Raw genomic sequence first — 10505 nt, forward strand, 5'->3', positions numbered from 1 at the left:
ACTACCTCCCCACCCCTCTTTAAAACCAGTCCAGGAGACACATCTGACTTTATCTGTTCTAAATGTACCTTAAAGGGAGATTAGTCCAGTATTTAATCCTCTTGTCAACATGGGAGTGTATAATATGCTGCTTTATGTAAATGCATGTATATATTTATTATTGTAAATCAATGAACAACACAGATCAATAACAGATATTGATCAGAAACCCTCACAGGTACTGCATTTACCATAAAACAATATGCTCCAATCATAACATGTCAAACTGCAGCCCAACAGGCAACAACAGCTGTCAGTGTGTCAGTGTGCTGACTTGACTATGACTTGCCCCAAACTGCATGTGATTATCATAAAGTGGGCATGTCTGTAAAGGGGAGACTCGTGGGTACCCATAGAACCCATTTACATTCACTGATCTGGAGGTCAGAGGTCAAGGGACCCCTCTGAACATGGACATGACAGTTTGGAGCGTTATTTAACCTCTTCATGACCAGCTGGTCTGACATGGTTGGTACCGATGGATTCATCAGGTTTATAGTTTACTATGGTACCAGGATCGGACTTTTCTTCATCCTTTCCTTCGGACATTTGCTGGACTTTTTTTGGACACTTTTCAGACTTTTTTTAGACTTTTTTATACACTTTTCTGACATATTTATAAATTTTAATCTTTTTTAAGGTCATTTCTTTGGATTTTTTTTCAGAAATGTTTTGGACTTTTTTGGACATTTTTTTTAGAAAATTTAATTCTGACATTTTTCTGACACTTTCTGGACTTTTTTCAGACATTTTTCACATACCGTTCTCTCTAAATGAATCCAGTAAACATGTTTGATTTTCAGTCAGATATATCAGGATCATTGTCAGGAATCATTGATCATATCTTTACAGACTGATCTGACGTGAGAGAGTTTCTCTCTGTGCAGGTTTCACCTTTTACATGCTGTAGTGTTTTTGTTAAATCTAAATGAATAAAACCAGTCGGGTGAATTTGCAGTTCAATAAAACCTCCTGATTCTGAAGAGGTTGTTATTGTTTTCGTCTCTTCTCAGAAATGAAGTCGTGTTTTTTTCAGGACAAAAACATCCTCCAGGACAAACAGATCGATGACATCCTGCGCTAGTCATGTGACCCACCAAACACTGATGAGGTCACTATGACATGTGAACACGTATGACTTCCTTCCTGTGGCGACACTCAGCTGACCTCTGGTACAGCTGACCTCAGGTTAGAGGTCTCTGATTGGCTGCTGTTGATCTCAAATCAATCAGAGTTTTGATAACGAGGCGTCGTCTTCCTACATAGGGACCGAAAAATGTCTCCAAATGTGGACGAGATGTTTGCCATACCAACGTGATCTCATGAGAAGAGATCTATACGACCCCTACGTTGTTATTTTAACCCAAACCAGGATCACTTCCTAAACCTAACCAAGTAGTTTCCTGTGAAGACGGAGGTTTATTTTGAAAAGCCTGTACGTATGTAACGAGCAGAAACTGTCCCGTGTTGCTGAACATGTGTAGATATCCTACGAACCGCTGTACGAGGATACGTTGGTTTATTTGATCCATCCACCCTAACCTCCGACCTACGCGGACTTCTTCCCCTGACTCTGGAGTTTGAGTTTGGAATCTGTTTAACATCTTTTATTAGTTAATTACATTCAACTGATTCTGCTGTTGGTTGAAACTCAAAAGTTCTGCAATCTGGATTGTTTGCTTCTTTTTTTGGGGTTGAATAATAATCTAAATATATAAAGTTTGACAGCAGAACTTGACGTGTGAAGACCTGAGTGATGTTTAGGTGTGTTTCTTCATCCTAGCAGGTGAAAGGTGAGAACGCCGGCGGCCTCGGTGACTTGATGTGTGTTGGGTTCATGCGGTGACGGAATTCGGTCTACAGTTTGTACCCAGGACACGTTTCCTCTGTTTGTTCATCGCCTCTGATTCCTGTGTGTTTGCCCCGAGGCAAGGTCTGCCTCCAACAACACTCTGAGTTCATTCATTCACCTGAACCGAGTCTGTGTTCCACTTTACATCAACACAGGAACGTATTCTAGGTTAGAGAAGAACTACAGTCCAGACTGAGTAGATAGAAACACACAGAGGAAACATGTTCACAGGTCTCACATCCAATAGAGTCGATTAAATCTAAACTTATTGAACATTGTTCTAGCATTATTTCTGCTGATGAGAAGGATGAACCGACAACCGAAAACACAACATGTACTGGTATCCTGGTTCGTTGGTACTCACTCAGCCTTGGCGTTGAAGACGTGGGTCGCCCAGCCGTCCATGAAGCGTGGGTCTCGTGTGAACCACAGCACCACCATGAGGACGAGAAGCGCCAGGACGCTGACCTCTCCGTAAGTCACCGGTCCCAACCGCCAGTGCTCGTCTCTGATCACTTCGTACGCCGCTCGCTCCTTCTCCGTCTGCACCGCGCCGCAACCCCACGTCCTCCGCAGGCTGCAACGAGTCAACATCACAACTTCGTACATTTAATGATCTGCAAATTAAAGTGCAGGTGGACGGGTTTGTTTCTTCTTTAGTTTGGGGGTTCTGGTGACTCACTTGCAGCCGATGTAGAGGAACTGCAGCCAGAACCAGGCCAGCGTCAGCATCAGCACCATGGTGGGGAAGGCGAACGCAAACCAGGACGCAAAGTTGATCACGTCGCCGTTCTGAGGGAAGAGTCTACAAGACAGGAAGTCACAGGTTATGTTAAGAGTGAAAGAACGTATATCGCTAAGAAGTGAAAGTCAATAGTTGGTTCCATGTCAACATCAGCGCCCAGCAGCAGAGCTACGCTGCCGCCATTTTGGACTGAAAGCGACTACCGGACGCCAGTAAAACGTCCTCCTACAGAGAGACGTACAAAAGTAAAACTACATTATTTCTATCCTATTGTCAGATTCTACTGAAATGACCTGAGTTGAACAATAAAATATTATAAATATAACAAGCGTTTTCAGTCCAAAATGGCGGCTGTTACAACACCAGAGTTTCGTCTCTTTGCTTCTAAACTCTTTGGTTGAACATCTTAACTTCAAACTACAACATTAATTCTCTTGTCGTAGTAACGAGTGTTACTGGCTCCGTGTTTCCGTGTTTCCGTCTGTGTTTGTGTGTTAGCACCTACTCGCTCATCTGTCCCATCAGGACCAGGTTGGGTCCGGTTCCGGTCAGAGTGGCGGTGCCTCCGATGCTGGCGGCGTAACAGACACACAGCAGGAGTCCTTTACTCATCATCCTCCTCTCCTCTTCTTCGTCGCTCAGCTCCTCCAGCTCCATCTGACAGACGGCCGCCTTCTCCACGGAGACGACCACTAACAACCACAGTTTGTAGACTCATCCAGTGTTTTACTACCAATTACCAGTTCTGATCATTTTACACATCATGCATCCGTTTTTAGACTGACCAATGTTCAGATTATCCGAAACCCCCAATAGTCTGAAAAATTCCGATTGGACCTAAAGCACAACGGGATGTCCGACATCCCGTTGTCCCAAAAAGAAATGAACAAACACATTTTTGCGACGGCCCATTGCTCTGAAAATACACACTCTTCATGCAACAAACAGAAGCACATGGCTAATTATTATACAGAAAGGTTTAGGCAACAAAACTACTTGGTTAGGTTTAGGAAAAGATCAGGGTTTTCTTCAACATAATTGAATTGAATGTCCTATGTGGACTCACCAGTCTCACTGTGGCTGCAGTCTGATGGAGGTTTGTCTTGTGGTGTCGGTTTGACGTCCTCCCGTCTGTCCATCTGATCCCCTGACAACAGTTCCTGCTCAGAGGACATGTTGTCTGATAGGTTGCTGGTTTTCTCCGGGTTGCCTTGTGTGAATGTTGCCCCGTTCACACCTGGAAGGAAACATTCAGAAGTTCAACGTCTCAACCGAACCACCAGACAAGTTCAACGTCTCAACTCAATCACCAGACAAGTTCAACGTCTCAACCGAACCACCAGACAAGTTCAACGTCTCAACTCAATCACCAGACAAGTTCAACGTCTCAACCGAACCACCAGACAAGTTCAACGTCTCAACTCAATCACCAGACAAGTTCAACGTCTCAACTCAATCACCAGACAAGTTCAATGTCTCAACCGAACCACCAGACAAGTTCAACGTCTCAACCGAACCACCAGACAAGTTCAACGTCTCAACCGAACCACCAGACAAGTTCAACGTCTCAACCGAACCACCAGACAAGTTCAATGTCTCAACTCAATCACCAGACAAGTTCAACGTCTCAACCGAACCACCAGACAAGTTCAATGTCTCAACCGAACCACCAGACAAGTTCAACGTCTCAACCGAACCACCAGACGAGAACCCTGATATTGGACGATTCTGCGTAACTCTGGATTATCTCCAATGACAACTGCTTTTAAATATCCTGGCAGCACAGTGCATCAGTCGTACCGTTCTCCAGGACGCTGCTGGCTTTCTCCTGATGTTCCTGGTGTACGTCCACACTCCCTCTCTGGGTCTTGGAGGAGGGTTCTGGTTCTACGTTGCCGTGGAGCTGTTCCAGGACGGCCTGGACGATGGGGACCATCATGGCGGTGGTGGCCGTGTTGCTGATCCACATGGACAGGAAGGCCGTCACTCCCATGAACCCCAGCATCAACCTTGGAGACAAAGGAAGAGGAGATCAATCCTCATCAACAAACGAGACCAGACAACCAGGACCAGGACCAGGACCAGGACCAGAACACCAGGACCAGGACCAGGACCAGAACCAGGACCAGGACCAGGACCAGGACCAGGACCAGGACCAGAACCAGAACCAGGACCAGGACCAGGACCAGGTTGGTGACGACCAAAAACCAAGTTGGAGACGGCCAAAAACCAAGTTGGAGGCACTCTACACTTACTCGTTTGTTTTAATACATGTTGTACTTGTCCTATACCCCTGTTAATAACTCAAACGTTCATCCTGGTGCAGTACAGAGCAGGAGATCATGTGACTCACAGGGCGGGTCGGACGCCGACCATCAGCAGAACTCGGAGTGCGATGCGTTTGTGGAGGTTCCAGTGCTCCACGGCGACGGCCACCATCAGCCCCCCCACAAACAGCATGTTGGTGTCCTTCAGGTACTGCATACACACCTGGACAACAACAGAGAGGATTTACTAATAACGTCAACACAGTTTATATTCAATAATGTAGTAAAGCTCCTTTATACGTCTCAACAGCTGATATTTACTGCTTACTGGTATTCAATCTTTAACGAGCCTCTGTTGTTGTTAAAGGCTTTTTATATTAACTCTATAATGTAATATATCCACAGTATGTCTGCAGACTGTATCATACTACAGTAGTTAGTAGTACCAGCTGTAGTACTCTGAGTGTTTGTGTGAGTCTCACGTCTTTAGACTCCATGATGCCGAGGACGGGGAACAGGATGGTCGGCAGCAACGCCGTCACCGCCAGCGGCAGCACCTCAGTGCACCAGTACAACGCCATGAGGGCGATGACATAAGCACAGGCCGCCTCCTACACACACACACACACACACACACACACACACACACAGAGAGAGATAAAAACATTCCAGGTTAATATTAATTCTAAGACCCACAACAACTTACAGTCGTCACGTTTCCATCTGAATTTCAATCTTTTCCTAAACCTAACTGAGTAGTTTTATTAAGTCGTTTTATTTTGAAAAGACCGGACATTCGTAGGAAAACGCACAAAAAATACTTTGTTGAAAGTCGTGCTGAGCGTCACGAAAAAAAAGGGGATTTTGTGTCGATGTACACGAATCAAAAAGATGAAATACTTTATATCAATATCAACATTTTAAGGGGATTTTAAAGTATAAGGAGGTTCTGATTGGTGTCAGTCCGTCTCACTGTCACATCTGTGTTCAAAGCCTCGTTATATAACATATAAAACTAGAACAACGACAGGTGTTTTTGTAGAAAGGTGAAGACGTGTTGATTTAGACTCATTCACCTGCTGGACTCCAGAATCCAGCTGAGAACATGGTGAGTCAAAGTTCTCAAAACCAACAGAACCGACGGACAAAACTACAAACGTAAGAGCTGAAACATCAGCGTGAGTAGTGATGGTTCAATAGAAAGAAACACGTGACTGACGTATATGAGGTATTTTGTTATATATGAAACAAACGTTTAGGAGAATCCGTGTGAAGCTGCATGTGGTGAACAATGTGAGAACTCAGAGAGAGGCTGAATAACGATGAGGTGAAGTGATCCGTTAAAGAGCCCCAGTGGCTGCTGGGAGTCTGAGCTGCTAAAGGGAGAGAATCTGTCCAATCAAAACAGTTCTTGAAATAGTCACATCTATTAGATTTGTGTACATAAACATGAATTTCGCTGTTTTTTTTCGTGACGCTCAGCACGACTTTCAACAACAGATTTTTTGTGCATTTTCCTACGAATGTCCAGTCTTTTCAAAATAAAACTACTTAGTTAGCTTTAAGAAAAGATCATGGTTTGAGTTAAAATAACTCAAGAAATGCTGTAACTTAAGTACGGAAGTTACGTGACAAATAAATCAACGTTGACTTTTGGCCTCACACGGGGCACCAGTAGTGGCCTCCTGGTTGAAGTCTGGTGTTTGCATTATTACCAAGGTCGTTGTTGTGTTTTTTTATACCTTTTTTCAGTGATCTACCATGTGAATATACTATGGGGTGTAGTAGGCCCCTACTGACCCACATCTATGGGCTTATAATGACTGATAACGCCTCTTTAATGGCCTGACAACAATCTAAACAGCTGTTAAAGGAGACAATGAAGCCTGTTAATGTGTCAGGAAGTAAAAAGATATCCTTTAAATAGATGAAAGTTGTTGTTGTTGTTGTTGTTGTTGTTGTTGTTGTTGTTGTTGTTGTTGCTCTCACTTTTAAACAGTCTGGACCTCAATAAAAAACAACTAAATTGTATGATTTTGACTCCAAAAGGAGTAATTCTATTATAATAATGATGTATGATCAAGTAAAACTTAGATAATAACAAATAAGATCAATAACAATATAGATAAGACAACAGAAAATAATCCAAAGTCAAGTATGTACATTCAATATAAAAACGGTCAAAATATTATAAAGTTAAAATACAATTTCTCTTGCGTTGATTTTGTAACTAAAATATTGAAATCATTGTCAAACAAACTTTATTTGGACAAATCCACTTGTTGTTTTAGTCGCGTTAAGGCCTCGTCTTTTAGAAACTATTCAGAAAGAAAGACCACCACAGGATGTTAGGAAGTTTCTAAAGGCAGTGTTTTAACACACAGCTCCGGTACCGGGTCCGTCAGGTAAAAGAGGTTAAACTGCAAGTGTTCAGCAAACTGGTTATTTAGACTGGTTAAACTGGTCTCACCGTGGTGCTGAAGGCGAGCGGCAGCAGGATGAACGGGCTGCAGACGAGGATGACGACGCCCTTCAACCTCCACACCTGCCGCAACATTCTCACCCGTAGAGGAAGAACTGCCATGGATGGTGATGATGATGATGATGATGAAGTCTAAATGACTAAAGTCAGAGTAACACCTGTATCAATGAGTCTCCTCTCTCTCTGCTCTCTCTCTCTGTCTGCTGCCCTCCTTCCTTCTTTCTCTCTTATTGGAGATGCATTTCACCGTTGACACTAAATATTAACTCTATGTGAGCGACACACACACACACACACACACACACACACACACACTGTGCCCCTGCAGTCTTTATCTCAGAGTAAACACAGGAGAGGAAATCGGATCTCCCGTTTACGTCACTTTTTATCTTTTTTCTGCACTAATTCAACAGAATCAGCTGAAGTTCACAGTTTGTTCTGAAGCAGCAGATATCTGAAGATAACAGGATTATATCTGAGGTATCTGATGATCAGAATCATCCCCATGCTCTATTGTGTCTTATAAGTTGTTGCAGCAGTTTTTGGGTTGATATCATTTGTTTCACAAACTTGGTGCCAAACTTAACCATTTTTTTACCACTGGAGAATTAATCAATATGATCAATAATCCCTCCAGAATACCAATTAAGACACCAAGACCTCGAGAAACACCAGAGAAGAAGACATGCTGTGATTTGGGATCGAAAACTCTTGACATGATTGGATAGCGAGCAGAAACCCGCTCTGATCCTGGATCTAGTCTGATCCATCCATCCTCTGAATGCTCTAGGTCTCTAGTCTGATCCATCCATCCTCTGAATGCTCTAGGTCTCTAGTTTGATCCATCCATCCTCTGAATGCTCTAGGTCTCTAGTTTGATCCATCCATCCTCTGAATGCTCTAGGTCTCTAGTCTGATCCATCCATCCTCTTAATGCTCTAGGTCTCTAGTCTGATCCATCCATCCTCTGAATGCTCTAGGTCTCTAGTCTGATCCATCCATCCTCTTAATGCTCTAGGTCTCTAGTTTGATCCATCCATCCTCTGAATGCTCTAGGTCTCTAGTTTGATCCATCCATCCTCTGAATGCTTTAGGTCTCTAGTTTGATCCATCCATCCTCTGAATGCTCTAGGTCTCTAGTTTGATCCATCCATCCTCTTAATGCTCTAGGTCTCTAGTTTGATCCATCCATCCTCTGAATGCTCTAGGTCTCTAGTTTGATCCATCCATCCTCTGAATGCTCTAGGTCTCTAGTCTGATCTATCCATCCTCTGAATGCTCTAGGTCTCTAGTTTGATCCATCCATCCTCTGAATGCTCTAGGTCTCTAGTTTGATCCATCCATCCTCTGAATGCTCTAGGTCTCTAGTTTGATCCATCCATCCTCTGAATGCTCTAGGTCTCTAGTTTGATCCATCCATCCTCTGAATGCTCTAGGTCTCTAGTTTGTGGCTGTAAAGTTTCATGAGGCTGTGATTATCCTAGAGGTCACCACAGGTCATTTTATACAGTGAGGTCAATGAAATGTCTCCTACGGGGACTAATATCATCACACATGAATCCAGTTGGGCTCATTGGATCCACCAGAGTCTCTCAGCACTCAGTCGAGTGAAGAGAGACATCAGTTTGTCCTCTGCTGCCACCCAGTGGACACAACAGGACTGTGCATGTACTTTCATTTCTTTATATATATATATATATATATAAGGACAACACACGTTAATCAACATTTCTGTAAATGTGCTGCTGTTGGTTTACTTTCAGCTGCAGTCTTTTGGAAAGATGTTTAAAAACTAATGAAGTGACGGATTAATAAATATAAACACAGAACAGCATGATGCTGAAATGACAACAAAAACAACACAATCAGAATGATCAGTATTTTTAGCCTCGTTGTTACACATAAATAATAATAATTTTCCAACTGAGCGTTGCAATGTCTGTCTTTATGCTGATGATACCGTCTTGTACGGCTCTATTATTAACCAGGCTTTTGTGCATTAGGAGTGTTCACATGTCTGACTTTCATCACTCTGATGTAAAACAAGCGGTTGAAAATCAGTGAAATCTCTGTTAGATCTGATCCAACAAAGTGATTAAAACCTGAAAAAATATACAGAAAATAACGGTTAAATTAAAGTTATGATAATTGTGAGTCATTAAGTGGCACCCACATTAAAATAGAAAGTATTTTGTGATGAAGCCCTTCAGATGTAAATAGTGATGCTGGTAAAATAGTGACATCTGCTGACAAATCTGTGGTTCTGTGTTTCTAGGGGGAGGATTAAAGATGTAGCACCATCGTGATGAATTGAGAGTTAACCCTTTGCTATCCTGCCCTCTGTTTTAGAGGTGTAGGGGACCGAAAATAAGTCTATTCAAGTGTGATATTAGTATACTTCTTTAAAACTTAAAATAAGAGAGTATACTTCGAATATAAAGTATAAAACTAGTAAACTATCAGTATACTTATATATAGTCTGTATAGTTACAGTATAAAATAAAACTTAGGTGTTTGTGTACTCAGAGTTTACTATTCTTATTCTTAAAGTTTACCTTTATACACTAAAAAGAGCCAATTTAGTCCCAAGACGTATTGAAGTAGTACACTTACAAGTATACTACTAGTACATATATTTTAGTATACTTACTACATAAAATATACTTGTTAGAGTAGTATAGATGATAGAAGTATATGACTGTCATTCCCATGTTCTATTATGTCTCATAAGTTGTTTGAGATGTTACTCAGATTTGGTGCTAAATTTAACCATTTTTAACTTCTGGAGAATTAATAAAAATGATCAATAATTAGTTGAATGTGTTTGTGTTCATTTGAACAAAGAACATCACCCCGTTAAATAAACAGATCCTTTAATCACACTGTGGGTGATATTTACATAGTAATAATAATAATAATAATATTAATAATAATAATAATAATAATAATAATAACAACAATAATAATAATAATAATGATAATATAATGTGGGTGATATTTACATAATAATAATAATGATAATATAATGTGGGTGATATTTACATAATAATAATAATAATAATATAATGTGGGTGATAGTTACATAATAATAAGAATAGTAATTATTATTATAATAATTAT

The 10505-nt window shown here is 41.5% G+C and overlaps 1 protein-coding gene across 1 annotated transcript in view; it reads right to left on the bottom strand.

The window, feature by feature from the left end:
• slc13a5a (solute carrier family 13 member 5a) overlaps positions 1-7617 on the bottom strand; it is a 13695-nt gene extending 6078 nt beyond the window's left edge. Inside the window, exons 1-8 of the mRNA XM_037748086.1 lie at positions 7374-7617; positions 5386-5514; positions 4990-5126; positions 4437-4645; positions 3703-3873; positions 3142-3328; positions 2574-2696; positions 2256-2468 (exon numbers count right to left, since the gene is read on the bottom strand). Coding sequence (XP_037604014.1) covers positions 2256-2468; positions 2574-2696; positions 3142-3328; positions 3703-3873; positions 4437-4645; positions 4990-5126; positions 5386-5514; positions 7374-7487 — 1283 coding nt within the window. The 5' untranslated portion in view covers positions 7488-7617. The remainder of the gene's footprint in view (positions 1-2255; positions 2469-2573; positions 2697-3141; positions 3329-3702; positions 3874-4436; positions 4646-4989; positions 5127-5385; positions 5515-7373) is intronic.
• Positions 7618-10505: the final 2888 nt, after the last annotated feature.

The sequence above is a fragment of the Sebastes umbrosus genome, chromosome 17 (genome assembly GCF_015220745.1).
Source record: "Sebastes umbrosus isolate fSebUmb1 chromosome 17, fSebUmb1.pri, whole genome shotgun sequence".
Classification (NCBI taxonomy): domain Eukaryota; kingdom Metazoa; phylum Chordata; class Actinopteri; order Perciformes; family Sebastidae; genus Sebastes; species Sebastes umbrosus.